General features: G+C 41.6%; 1 protein-coding gene across 1 annotated transcript in view; it reads left to right on the top strand.

The window, feature by feature from the left end:
- EXOC4 (exocyst complex component 4) overlaps nt 1-14,352 on the top strand; it is a 534,668-nt gene that overhangs the window by 65,561 nt on the left and 454,755 nt on the right. Inside the window, exon 4 of the mRNA XM_040343312.1 lies at nt 5,654-5,838. Within this exon, the coding sequence (XP_040199246.1) occupies nt 5,654-5,838 (185 nt within the window). The remainder of the gene's footprint in view (nt 1-5,653; nt 5,839-14,352) is intronic.

The following is a 14,352-nucleotide window of genomic DNA, read 5'->3' on the forward strand; positions in this document are numbered from 1 at the left end:
AGGATGTACTACTCTTTCTCTTTGTTCTCATTTCTTTCACTTTTATCTCTTGCTATCCTAATTCCTTGTTTTTTTTCTTCCCCGTCCCTCTCTCTAGCTGTCTTTCTTGTTTTTTCTTATTCTTTCTCTCCTTCTTTTTTTTTTTTTTTTCTTCCCCCCCCTTTAACTCTCCCTTCCATGTATAACCTTTTTTTTTTTTTTTTTTTTTTTCATTCCTTCTCTTACTCCTTGGTGGGGAGTAGGGATGAGTAGCAATGCTGGGGGGAGTTCTGATTGGCCAACTTAGGTGCTCTTGATCAAGGTCATCTGCTGATCTGATAACTGTAGTAGGGACTTTTAATGGCAACTATAATCATAGGTAGTGTTACTCACTGTGTCTCCGACTTTGTGGTGTCTCTTAGCAGTGACACCTATGTTGAAATCAGGAGATGGGGTCTCCTCCAGCCCCTCCCACCTCACAATCCTCACCAGTCAGCTGACCTCTAGTCTCTGCCCCCCAGCCATGCCGTGAACTGAATGGGCGGCTGCGAAGAGGCTGGGAGAGCAGTGTGGGCTTCAGAAACAGCCCAGGACAAGGTGACCCCTGGCAAATGATCATTTGACCCCTGAGGGGGTCCCGGCCCCCAGGTTGAGAACCACTGCTCTACAGCACTTATTCTCCAGACTGCATAACTGTAATCTATGTAATCAATTCTCATAGCTAAGGCCCTCTGTCATCCTTATTCTATTTCTAGTCTAGTTTATTTCTAAGTCTAGTCTAGACTTTTCTATAGATTAGTGACCAAAACTCAACTGCATTTTCAAGATGAGGCTGAACCAGTGTTTTGTAAAGGAGTAGAATTAGTGTTTTATTTTTTGAATGTATGCTCTTTATATACATTATAAGCTTTTGCCAGCTGTGTTTTCGCAGTGGCTTGGCATTGCATGCTGCTGCTGTCTGCATGATCTATACGCACCCCCTCCTTTTTTTAAATCGGATTCTTCCAGGTGATCACCTTCTAATGTGTAATTGGCTTGCAAATTATTTGACACCCAAGTGCATAACTTTACATTTCTAAGTATTGAACATCCTCTGCAATGTAGCTGCCTAAGTGGAGTACCAGTCTGTAAAAAAAAAAAAAGTCAGAAGCTACAAATACTGTAGCTGCTGACTGTTAATATAAGGACACTTGCCTGTCCAGGGATCCCATGATGTCGGCAGCCCTAGCAGATTTGTCAATCAGCTTTGGGTGCTGGTGCCGGAATCTGTAGTAAGGGCAACAGGACGTGAAGTCTTGTGGCTTCACAGCCTGTTTCCTACTGTGCATGCTCTGAATGGTCTCTTCGTCTTCTGGGACCTTTCTGTGTTCCAGAAAGCAGGGAACCGGAAATTACGTAGATCACTTTGCGGCAATCCTATCCCTAAAAAGTGCCAAATGTGGGAGTGGAGGGGGGGAGTGTGCACACAATCAGGGCTTCCCCATTTGGATGGAACTCCGCTTTAAAATATAACTAAATGCAAATCTTTTTTAAAGTAGAGATAGATTTGAACTCCTGTCTGTTTTTTAGTGCTGTCTGTGTCCCCGTTAAGGATATTCACCCTCTCTATTTGTCCTGTTTACCATTATCATCGAAAATAAATTAAAAGAAAATCCCAAATTTTGGGTTGTCCCCAGTAAAAGAGTAATAGAGGGGAATTCTTCCAATGAGGAGGACCCCAAAGAAATTCCTTAATTTGGAGGGATTTCCTCTGACTTCCTGTTTTGGCGTTGCGGCAGGAAGTGAAGTAACATCTCCGCAATGGGACACAGATGGTGAAAAAATAAAATTGACAGGGGTTATAAACCCTCCCTTACTCTATCCAAAATGGGGGAAAAAAATAAAACATTTTTTGCCTATAGTTTTACTTTAACCACTTGCTTACTACCCCTTTCCTGTCCAGGCCAATTTTCAGCTTTTAGCTCTCTCACACTTTAAATGACAATTGCATGGTCATCCAACACTGTACCCATATAAAATTGTTATCATTTTTTAACAGAGTTTTTCTTTTGGTGGTATTGATAGAACTAAGCTAAGTTCCCTAAGGTCTCACGGGTGTAAGCATCTATACCTGGTGTTTCATTCACATTAAAGTGGTTGTAAAGCCTAATGGTCTTTAACCACTTGTCCACCGGAGGACGTCCTTGACTTTGTGCAGTGATATCTGAATGATGCCTGCAGCTCCAGGAATCATTCAGATATCGCCGTCTTCAGCCGCCGATTCTGTGCACGATAATAACGATCAAATTGGCGGTTCCGCCGCTTGATCGTTCTTATAGGCAGTGGGAGGGGATGTCCCCTCCCGCCGCCATCCGGTGCCTCTCTGGGCTCTCCCGTGCCATCGGGGGCCCGGAGAGCGAATCGGTCGGCGCTGCCTGGAAAGCATAGAGATGACTGGTGACCAGATGGTCACCAGTCATCTCTATGACCGTCGGAGGCCCGAGCTCAATGTTACGACGTCACGCCCGGTACCCGCAAGTAAACAAAGCCGCAATCGCGGCTGTCGACATGTGATCGGTGATTTTTTTTTTAGGCCTGGAGGAGAGATGTGGGGTCTTATTGACCCCACATCTCTCCATAAAGAGGACCTGTCACACTGATTCATATGACAAGGGATGTTTACATAATAATAAAAGTGATCAAAAAAATAAAATGACAAAAAAAGTGTAAAAAAAAACCCACCAAAAAATGTAAGTAAAATTTAAAAATAAAATAATATTTTTTTTTCAAAACGCCCCTCCGTTATCTCGCGCGCAGAAGCGAACACGCATGCAAGTCCCGCCCACATATGTAAACGCCGTTCAAATCCCACATGTGAGGTATCGTCACGTGCGTTAGAGCATGTGCAACAATTCTAGCACTAGACCTCCTCTGTAACTCGAAAATGGTAACCTGTAAATTTTTTTAAAGCGTCACCTATGGAGATTTTTAAGTGCCGAAGTTTGGCGCCATTCCATCCATGAGTGTGCGTAATTTTAAAGCGTGACATGTTGGATATCTATTTACTCGGCGTAACATCATCTTTCACATTATACAACATTTGGGCTAACTTACGGTTTTGTTGTTTTTTTAATTCATGAAACCGTTTTTTCCCCCCTAAAAAAAGGCGTTTGAAAAATTATTGCGCAAATACCGTGCCAGAAAAAAAGTTGCAATGACCTCCATTTTATTCCCTAGGGTGTCTGATAATAAAAATATATAATGTTTTGGGGTTCTGATTAATTTTCTAGCCCAAAATTTTTGATACTAACATGAAGGAGAGAAGTGCCAAAATAGGCCCGGGGGACAAGTGGTTAACCTTAATGCATTCTATGCATTAAGGTTATAAAAACACCCCACTAACTGTTCCAACTCTACCCCCCCCAAGTACTTGCCTAGCTCTTTTCACTGCTCCAGCACTGTCTCCTCTGCAGAAACGCTGTTCCATTTCTTGGTCCCACAGGAGACGCAGGCAGCAGCCAAAGCCATAAGTTTCTGCTGCTGTCATTTAAATCCTGTGAGGGGCAGGACTTTACTATTACTTTTAAATTTAATGATGACTTCTACCTGGTACAATAAAAGATGTCAAGTCATGTGTGCCCAGTGTTGCCACAGAGAGTTAATCCAGCGCTGAGCAATCCTCTTTCCTTTTTTTGCTAGGCTCAAAACGACACAGAGTAATCTGTGTCGTCGCATCCCCCACTGCTGTGACTGACATCTGCGTTCTTCCTCTGCTCGTGCATGACTGCAGGCTTACTGCAGATGAGTGCGGGGTGTAGAAAGATGGCCATCGCGGGTGTTGTGACTGTCCCTTCCATTACCTATTTTGATGGGTCTCTGATTCTGACAGAACACTGGTGCCGAGGTAGATGATCTGTATACATCAATGGTGGCCTTGAGCGCGCCCTACCTGTGTAAGGTTCTGCCTTTGCGACGCTGCCTGGCTAGGGGGAGTGTAGAGGTGGACGAGAGAGTCATGTGATGTCATGACTCTGCCACCCGAGTGCTGGCAGAGAGACCCACCTACGGAATCAAGACCTTTGTGGGGCCCCTACAGTCAGCAGCTACAAAAAGTGTAGCTGCTGACTTTTAATAAACAGACACCTGTCCCACGGTCCAGTGTGTCTCTCTGCGGTTGGCCAGGCAATCTTCTGGGACAGTTGAAAAGGGAAACTGTTCTGGGACCAAAAAAAAAAATTGCATGCCAAATGTGACATGTAAGGGGGCGAGAAGTGCTTAAAGTGGAAGTTTCACTTTACTTCCAGTCTAGGCCTTTACTGGCACTTTTTGTTTACATCAGTATTTTTTGCTAGAAAATTACTTAGAGCCCCCAAACATCATATTTTTTTAAAGCAGAGGCCCCAGAAAATAAATTGGTGGGCTCTACATTTTTTTTATGTCTCATGACCTTTGCACAGCTGTTTTTCAATTGTGTTCTTTTGGGGAATGCACTTTGTTGAATTTAAACGTAAAAAAAAACACAACATGTGGTGTGGGAGAGCCGCGGAAGGGGGGGGGACCCCTCCCTCTGCTTGTCATAGCAATTGAGCGGCTGGTGATTGCTATTACAAGAGAGCCGACTGTAAAAACAAACAATACTAGGGTGATGTCTGCAAATGCAGGCATCATCTGGTATTACCAACCAAAGTTCAGCGACGTTCGGGAACGACGCTGAATGGGAAGTGGTTAAAGTAGTAGTAAACTCTCATTACTTGGCATTACCTACAGGTAAGCTTGTACTAAAGCTTACCTGTAGGTAAAATAAAAAATCTCTTAAAAGTACACAGTTTAGGAGATAGTCTAGCGAGCAGCAGCTGGTGACGTCGCCGGCGCATGCGATCTTATGTTCTCTTAATTTTTAATTATTATATTATTTTTTTATAATTTTTTATTATTATTTTATGATTTCGTTTTTCAAACTTTATCATACTGGGATGTCTACGAGACTCTTGTTTGGACAGATTTAAGTGTGTTATTTATAAGAATCACGGGCCTACAATATAAAACGCCAAATTTATATGCAAAACAATGTACCGCTTTGAGATTCAAGAATCTGATATAATCATACCGGCAGGGAGGTTAATAAATGTTGAAAGGAACTTTCCTCTTTTGCTCTAATATAAGTGTATCCCCTGTATCTGTAGGCACTATTTGAAGATCTAATGTTTGCTGTTCAAATATGTCAAAAAGGTAAACTATTTCAATGGGGTGTGCTTAATTTTTCTTATGACTGTATAACGCTGTTGGGATCGGTTCATTGGCTAGCTCCTGACTTTTGCTAACTATTGCTGGTTTCAAATGATTGGTTTATCAGGCTAAAGTAGACAGGGCAGGTTGATATAATTATTCTGGGCTGTAATAGGATGTTTCTCACACAGAAAACCAATTTAAGAGGTGGTGTTTTTTTATGTACGCTATTATGTGATAATACCAGATTTGTAGTCAATTTGGAAGACTAATTTTTAGTTCATTTTTTTTTTGGGTCTGTGATGGGATGGTGCAGGTTTTTATGTATTTAGGTTGTGCCTTTTTGTCATTTGTATATGTCTTTAATTTGTGTGAATATTTTTTTTTTTTTTTTAATAAATACGATCTTGATTGAAAAATAAATAAAAATACCAGATAACCATTTTCTCATATGCCTGTTCTGTTGCAGGTGTCTGCAGTGGACTCCTTAGAAGGACCTTTGCGCCAGGTGGAGGGGTTGAGTGACCTGCGTCTGGAGCTTCACAGTAAGAAAATGAACCTGCACTTTGTTTTGATCGATGAGCTTCATCGTCACTTGTACATTAAATCTACAAGTCGTGTGCGGCAGTGGAACAAAGACAATATGAGAACCAGGTACTGTGACATTTGTGACACTCACTTAGACATGTTATCTAAATATGAAATATTCTGTATGCTTCTTTTGCTGTTAACTTCTGCTCTTCTAAGGAGTAAAGTACTCCTGCTTTTTGTTGCAGTCAATTAAAATATGCTTAACTACTAGAGGATTTTGGTCGTAAGAGAATACAGTACATCCTATTCAAACAAAGTTTTTAGGACCACATCTCTTACACCCTGCCTCACTCCCCCTTCTGCACCCAACCAACCAACCACATAAAACAGTTTAACTTGCCTGATCCTCCATTCCTGCTTTCTTCCATATTGCAATCCTGCAGTTTCTCTCCTCTTCTGCCTTATGCTTTGGCGGTTAGAGGCCTTCTGACATCAAGTTCAATGCAGAGCTCATTGCCCGGCATTGGATCTGTGGATGCTAAGGGGCTGTCAATTGCCATAGTGTAGGAAGTGGACAAGAGCACTGGCTGCAGGTAATGTGATTGGTTGCTATGGAAAATGCTTGCATTACGCTCCTACCACACTTTTCAAGTCACTCTGATTTAACTCCTTGCTTAACTACTTCATATTATCTTCTTACATATATATGGCATATTTCAGCTCTTAGATGATTGCATGATATAATTTTGTTAGTAAGATCATGTTAACTTTAAACGTAATTTTGGACTTTAAAGTGGTTGTAAACCCACATTTTTTACTTTTCCCTACAGGTAAGCCTATAATAAGGCTTACCTGTAGGTATAAAGAATATCTCCTAAACCTGTACGGTTTAGGAGATATTCCCCTCGCAATGTGCCGCTGATTGCAGCGGCGCATGCGCAGGGGGGATCCTCGGCTGAAGGGCCGGCCCGCCGACCCATGCCGGATTGAAATCTCCCACGCACATGCGTGGGAGTGACGTCATCGTCGCTCCAGCCAATCACAGCGCTGGAGCGGCGATACCCGGAAGACACGCTCGGCGTGGACTAGGTAAGTTCCCTACCTCGTTCCGAGGTAAGTATTTCATAATGAGCTAATATGCGGTGCATACTAGCTCATTATGGCTTTTGCCTCGCAGGGTTAAAAAAAAAAAAAAAAAAATGTATATGGGGGTTTATAACCGCTTTAAGTGGGTTGCTGGCCAAAGCTAAGAATTCCTAATTTATTTGTTCTCTGTGTACAATATATTAAGGTTTTAAGGTTGCAGTTATTTTCCTGTTGCCTTTAATTTGAGGGCATTACCCTCAGGAGCTGTTTGATCATAAAAGGTCACAAGTCAGCACATTTTGGAGTCATAGATTCTCCTTCTTCATTTTTCAGTCAGTAGGCAAGTACAGAGAATGCTGATGTTGACTTTTCTTAAGCGTTTTCTGTATCGCAAAGCTAATGGATGTGGTGTGTACTTCCTGTGTTCTGTATGTTTTAGGACGACTATACCGAGCTAAATTCTGTGTATTGTGTTTGTCATTGCTCTTCACTACGCTAATAAATAATGCTTTATCTGTAAAATAAGTAATGTCCCATGACTATAAAAGTTCTGTTTACCTCTTTGTAACAGAAATAGGTTTAATGCAGTTACAGTAAGTTTTAGCACTTCGGTGTTAGAAAAATAATATGACTTGACAGAAAATGTTAGATTGGATACATTTTTTAGATATGTAGCAGAAAGTCTGAAATCCTGAAGAGGTTCAGGGGCTGCTTGTCTTTCAAGCTCAGAGCGTCTTGGTGCAATCCCTTTCTGAGATGGTTCGGTCTGAATTTAGGTTGCTTCCTGCTGAGTTTTCGTCAGCTAAGTGTTCCTCATTGGAGTCCTTGCAGCCACTTTAGAGTGCACAAGCTTTTCCTTTGCATGCTTTCTTGGAAGAGATGTTTATGCAGAGTTGAATCACCCAGACAGGGTGTTTGTAAAAGAGGCTTTCTTCATATAATGAAGAAAACGTTTTTGAAAAAATGGAGCATGCCCACATCCGGCTGATAGCGTGGAAACACTGTTGGGCCATGTACACACGATTGGACATTCCAACAACAAAACTGTGGATTTTTTTCCGATGGATTGTTGATTTAAACTTGTCTTGCATGCACACGGTCACACATATGTTGTCTGAATTTCTGCCAAGAACGCGGTCACGTACAACACTACGACGAGCCGAGAAAAATTAAGTTCAATGATTCCGAGCATGCGTCAAACTGATCCCGAGCATGCATATAGGATTTTTGTGTATCGGAATTGCCTACAGACGATCGGAATTTCCGACAAGAACTTTTGAACCAGCTCTCAAGCATTTGTTGTCGGAAATTCCAACAGAAAATGTCCGATGGAGCATACACACGGTAGGATTTTCCGGCAACAAGCTCACATCGAACATTTGTTGTCGAAAATTCCGACCGTGTGTACGCGGCATGAGAAGCTTCCTTTGCAGGCTCTGCTATGCAACCTGTGGTGGCAGCCAAGGATCACATTAGATGGCTGGTAAAAAGGAGCCCTTCGCATGCTGAGGCAGACACTAATGAGAGCTTACCAGAGTTTCCCTGGGCCTAGTGTTTTGCAGTAGATGCTCTGAAGGACCCCAACATATTTCTAATTTTTTAATTTAAAGGTAGCTACACGTCTCAAAGTTGAGACATGGCCATGTTTACCACAGTGTAGCCTCCCCTTTTCTTTTAACGCTCTCTAAATGTCTGGGAACTGAGACCAGTTGCTTTAGTTTTTGGAGATATTTCATTTCAAGATGCACTAAATATTTTCAGTTGGTGAAAGGTCTGAACTGCAGGCAGGCCAGATAAGCAACTGGACTCTTCTACTACAAAGCCAGGCTGTTGTCAACGATGCAGTATGTGGTTTTGCATTGTCCTGCTGAAATATGCATGGCCTTCCCTGAAAAAGACAATGGATGGGAGCAATATGCTGCTCTAAAACTTGGATGTATATTTCAGCGTTGATGGTGCCTTTTCCAGATGTGCAAGCTGCCCATTCCATGCGCACTAATGCACCCCCATACTATCAGAGATGTAGGATTTTGATCTGAACGCAGATAACAAGCCAGAAGGTCTCTCTCCTCTGTAGTCTGGAGGATGTTGCGCCCATGTTTGGCAAAAAAAAGTATCAAATTTGATTACTCTAACCACAGCAGTTTTCCACTTTGTAACAGACTATTTTAAATGAGTTTTAGCCCAGAGAAGACGGAGGCGTTTCTGGATCATGTTCGGATATGACTCTTTCTTTGTAGGATAGAGCTTTACCTTGCATTTTTGGATGGCACAGCAAACTCTGTTGAGACAGTGATTTTTTAAAGTATTCCTGACCCCATCCAGTTATGTCCATCACAGGGTCTTGCTTATTTTTAAGTGCACAACGATTATGGGCATCCACTATTAGGTTTCAGCCTTGCACGCTGCGATTCCTCCAAACTCTTTTAATGATATAAAGTATGTATTTGCTATTTTAAGCTGAAGAACATTATTCTGAAATAGTTTGAGAATTTTTAGCTTTTCCCCAATAGGTGAACCTCTGCCCATCTTTATTCTGAGACACTCTGACTCTCTAAGATGCTCTTTTTATACCTAGTTTTTGCAAAATAACTTTGTTGGTACCACCTACTTTGCAATTTTTTTTTGTTTTAAATATATTTATGGATATTGGCAAAGATTGCAATGAAAAATATTAAAATAAAATTGCAAGTGCTCATCAAGAATTGGGCATTAAAGACCATGATTAAATGTAGAGAAAGACAAAGAAAAGAAAAAGGGAATAAACGTCAAGGACCTGTCGAAAAGATATCCGGTAATCTATACAGAAATATGGGTGTTTTTTTATGGCCAGGTGGGGAAATTCTAGGATAGTAAGGTTGCAAAGTCAGGTTTTTTTTATTTTTATAAAAGATATCCAGGGGAGCCATACATCCTGGAAATGAGAATATTGGTTGTGTAGCTGCGCCAATAATTTTTCCTTTCTCATAAGCTTATTTCATTCGGTTATCCATTATATTATTGAGAGTGTGCTGGGATTTCCAATATCTCTGAATTATCGCCCTGGCAGCCACTAAAATAAAACAAATAATTCCCCCTGTAAAGTGGTAGTAAACTCTGTACTACCACTTTCACTTACAGGTAAACCTATAATAAGGCTTACCTGTAAGTATAAAGAATATCTCCTAAACCTGTACGGTTTAGGAGATATTGCCCTCACAATGCGCCGCTGACTGCAGCAGCGCATGCACAGCGGGGATCTTCGGCTAAAGTCCCAGCAGCTGCCGGACCTTGCCGGACAGAAGTCTCCAACGTGCATGCGCCAGAGTGACGTCATCGCCGCTCCAGCCAATCATAGCGATGGAGCGGCGATACCCGGAAGACACGCCGAGCCAAGATGACATCTCCCTCGGCGTGGACCAGGTAAATTCCCCTAACCTCGTTCCAATGTAAGTATTTCATAATGAGCTAGTAAACCCCAGCTCCGGCTTTACTACTGCTATAACTTTTGAGACGGGTTCTGGGAACATATAGTAGATAATAGTGCTATTTAGGGAGTTTAAGGCAAAGCACTATATATTTTAAAAACACTGTGCCAAAATGGGTGCAAAGCAGGGCAACTCCACCATATATGTTGCCTGGTGCCTACATGAGGTAGACCTCCAACATTGGTCCAATGTATTTGGAAATATTTTGTGTAGTTTCCAAGGACGGCGATACCATCTCGTAATGACTGTAATTCTATTGCTGTATTTTACTTGCAACAGAAGATTTATGGGTCCATATACAGGATTTACAAACTTCTCCCTCCGCAAAAATTACTCCTTGCGCCCTTTTCCATTCCATAAAATAAGAAGGTTTGTCAGAAAAGGCCTTGGTTAGGAGAAAATTATGGCGATGGGAAACAGTATGTGTAGGGGGAGTCAGGTTGTGTACATAGAGATTCAAAAATGGTAAGGGGATGAAACATAGAAGTTACAAAGTTGGAAATACAATAGCCACATACTTGAGTGACAGGGAAAAAGTTTCAGGCTGGTTGAATCTGTAACATCAGTCATTAACCACTTAAGCCCCGGACCATATTGCTGCCTAAAGACCCAAGGGGTTTTTACAGTTCGGGACTGCGTCGCTTTAACAGACAATTGCGCGGTCGTACGACGTGGCTCCCAAACAAAATTGGCGTCCTTTTTTCCCCACAAATAGAGCTTTATTTTGGTGGTATTTGATCACCTCTGCGTTTTTTTTTTTTTGCGCTATAAACAAAAATAGAGCGACAATTTTGAAAAAAATGCAATATTTTTTACTTTTTGCTGTAATAAATATCCCCCAAAAACATATATACATTTTTTTTTCCCTCAGTTTAGGCCGATACGTATTCTTCTACCTATTTTTGGTAAAAAAAATCGCAATAATCGTTTATCGGTTGGTTTGCGCAAAATTTATAGCGTTTACAAAATAGGCGATAGTTTTTTGCATTTTATTTTTTTTTATTTTTTTTACTACTAATGGCGGCGATCAGCGATTTTTTTCGTGACTGTGACATTATGGCGGACACTTCGGACAATTTTGACACATTTTTGGGACCATTGTCATTTTCACAGCAAAAAATGCATTTAAATTGCATTCTTTATTGTGAAAATGACAGTTGCAGTTTGGGAGTTAAACACAGGGGGCGCTGTAACATTTAGGGATCACCTAGTGTGTGTTTACTAGTGTAGGGGGGTGTGGCTGTAGGAATGACATCATCGATCGGGTCTTCCCTATAAAGGGAATCACCCGATCGATGCGCCGCTACAGTGAAGCACGGGGAAGCCGTGTTTACACACGGCTCTCCCCGTTCTTCAGCTCCGGGGAGCGATCGCGACGGAGCGGCTATAAACAAATAGCCGCGCCGTCGTCCCGGATCGCTCCCCGAGGGGACCCGACCGCCGCAAGTCGCGCGGGGGGGGGGGTCCCGATCGGACCCCCCACCCACGTCTAGGCAGTGACGTACAGGTACGCTAATGTGCCTGTACGTGCCATTCTGCCGACGTATATGTACATGCGGCGGTCGGGAAGGGGTTAAGAAATGCATTTTAGAAGTAGCTTAGGGTGTGGCTTTGATCGCAACCATAGGGGGGATTGTCTGTGAGTGGCATTAGTGGATTTATGTAAGAACACAATCAAGGAATGTTAAGTAGGCGGTACCATATTTTATGAGTTGCTAAAACACAAAAAGATATAAAGTTTGCCGGAGGACGTAAAAGTGGCCAGATCCATGTTAGGGACACGAGGGTAAGGAGACAGTAATTCTTCAATTTTGTGCCCATAATTTTCTCAAAGAATGATGTCTAATACTTGAGCTATATGAACCGCTTTGTGATCATGACACATGCGGGGCAGACACACTCCTCCCAAATATTTGTCCAGACTTTTTTGAGATGGGTTGCTGGCATAAATTTCAAAATATATCTTTTTTTTTTTTTTTTTTTTCTTTTTTTCTTCTTCTTAAAATGGTAAATTTTCTCAGCTTAAAGGGTCACTAAAGGAATTTTTTTTTAAGCTAAATAGCTTCCTTAACTTACTGCAGTCCTGGTTTCATGTCCTCATTGTTCGTTTTTGCTTTGATGTTGCTGTAAATCCTCTCTGTTCTGGACACTTCCTGGTTGTCTGTTTCCTGATAACCACAGTACTGGGAGATTTCCCACGGTGGTCACTAATCAAGGAGGTGTGATTACTGTGTGTAAAACGAAACTGGATTGGTGCTGAGGAGTTTTAGACAAAGTATCACTGCTCTCTATTGGCTGACTGCCCTCTGGTGGCTCTCTGTACATCAGAGAAACAGCAAACAACATCAAAAACGAAACTAAACTGAAGGCACATTATATGATTGTTTTTTATCTCTTTTTAATCATTTTTAAAAGGAATCAGTTAACTATTATGTCTCTATACCCTGTAAACCGTAATTTCAGCAAAAAAATTGTTTTCCTTTAGTGACCCTTTAAACATTTAAGATGTTTTTTTAATGTCTATTATTAATAAAGTATGGGTTTATGAGATTTTCAAATCATTGCATTCTATTTTATGTCGATTTTGCACTGTCATTACTTTTTTGGAGTTGGGGTTGTACCAATACTTTTTACATTAAATCTTACAGCTGGGGGTGTAGCAGTACTTAAAATATACAGGATATGAATATGTAAGTTCATATAAAGAGAAATCCTGGGTAATGTGAAATCAGTTAACTGCTATATAAATAACTTGCGAATTGCAGGTGTGCTAACCTTATCTTAACCGCTTCCTGACCTCTGCACGAGCATATACGTCAACAGAATGGCACGGCTGCGCAAATGGGCGTATATATACACACACGTCGTCTTTAATTTGCGAGCCACGGGTGCGCACCAACAGCGGTGCGCTCGCGACCCTGTCTTGCGGATTCGATGTCCGCCGGTGTCCCGCGATCGGGTCACAGAGCTGAAGAACGGGGAGATGTCAGTGTAAACACAACATCTCCCCATCCTTCCCCTGACATGTTACTGATCATCTGTTCCCTGTCATCGGGAACAGCGATGTGTCACGCAAGCCATGCCCCCTAACGGAAGCACTCCCTAGGTCACACTTAACCCCTTCAGCGCCCCCTACAGGTTAACCTCTTCACTGCCATTGTCATGATAAAAATCACTGATCGCTGCCATTACTAGTAAAAAAATAAATAAAATTATTAATAAAAATGGCATAAAACTATCCCCTATTTTGTAGACGCTATAACTTTTGCGCAAACCAATCAATCACGCTTATTGCGATTTTATTTATTTATTTTTCACCAAAAATATGTAGAAGAATACATATCGGCCTAAACTGAGGGAAAAAAATGTTTTTTTTTTGTTTTGTTTTTTTTATATATTTTTGGGGGATATTTATTATAACAAACAAGTAAAGTTTGTTTTGTGAGCCACGACCGCACAATTGTCAGTTAAAGCGACGCAGTGCAGAATTGCAAAAAGTGGCCTGGTGGCCAGCAAAATGGTCCGGGGCTTAAGTGGTTAAAGTACAACTAAAGGCTTGTTGTGTTCCTTTTATATAAACTTTGTAACACCTCTCAACATCATTCATAGAGCTGATGCCCCCAAATCATGCTTACCTTTTTATAATTACGGAAAAATCGAATCTCAAAGTTCAGATGCAGACTTCTGACGCCCAATTTTGTGCCATGTTAACTAGTGCTTCCTTGTGGTATCTAGATTCTAGAAGACCTGCATGTTACTGCCCTAATTCCATATCTCTGCATTCATTTTGGTGCTTGGAGTAGTTGGTGGATCTGGGCAGGATAATGCAGTGCTGGTTGGAATTGGGCAGGGCTAGGCATGGTCTAAAGACAAGTGTTAAGCTTGAGGCTAACCTGTACTCGCAGCATGTGACCCTGTGCTGTTATCAGACTGGCGATTGGGTATTATGCAGAGCTGCTGCCGTGTCGTCACCTGACTGGATGAAATGATGAGACAAAGCTTTGGATGCTAGTATAAGAGAAAGATTGTGCAATTTATCAGGGATATTACATTGATTAAAGTTATCTATGTAATCGCCTGCAGC

This window comes from Rana temporaria, chromosome 3, assembly GCF_905171775.1.
Source record: "Rana temporaria chromosome 3, aRanTem1.1, whole genome shotgun sequence".
Classification (NCBI taxonomy): domain Eukaryota; kingdom Metazoa; phylum Chordata; class Amphibia; order Anura; family Ranidae; genus Rana; species Rana temporaria.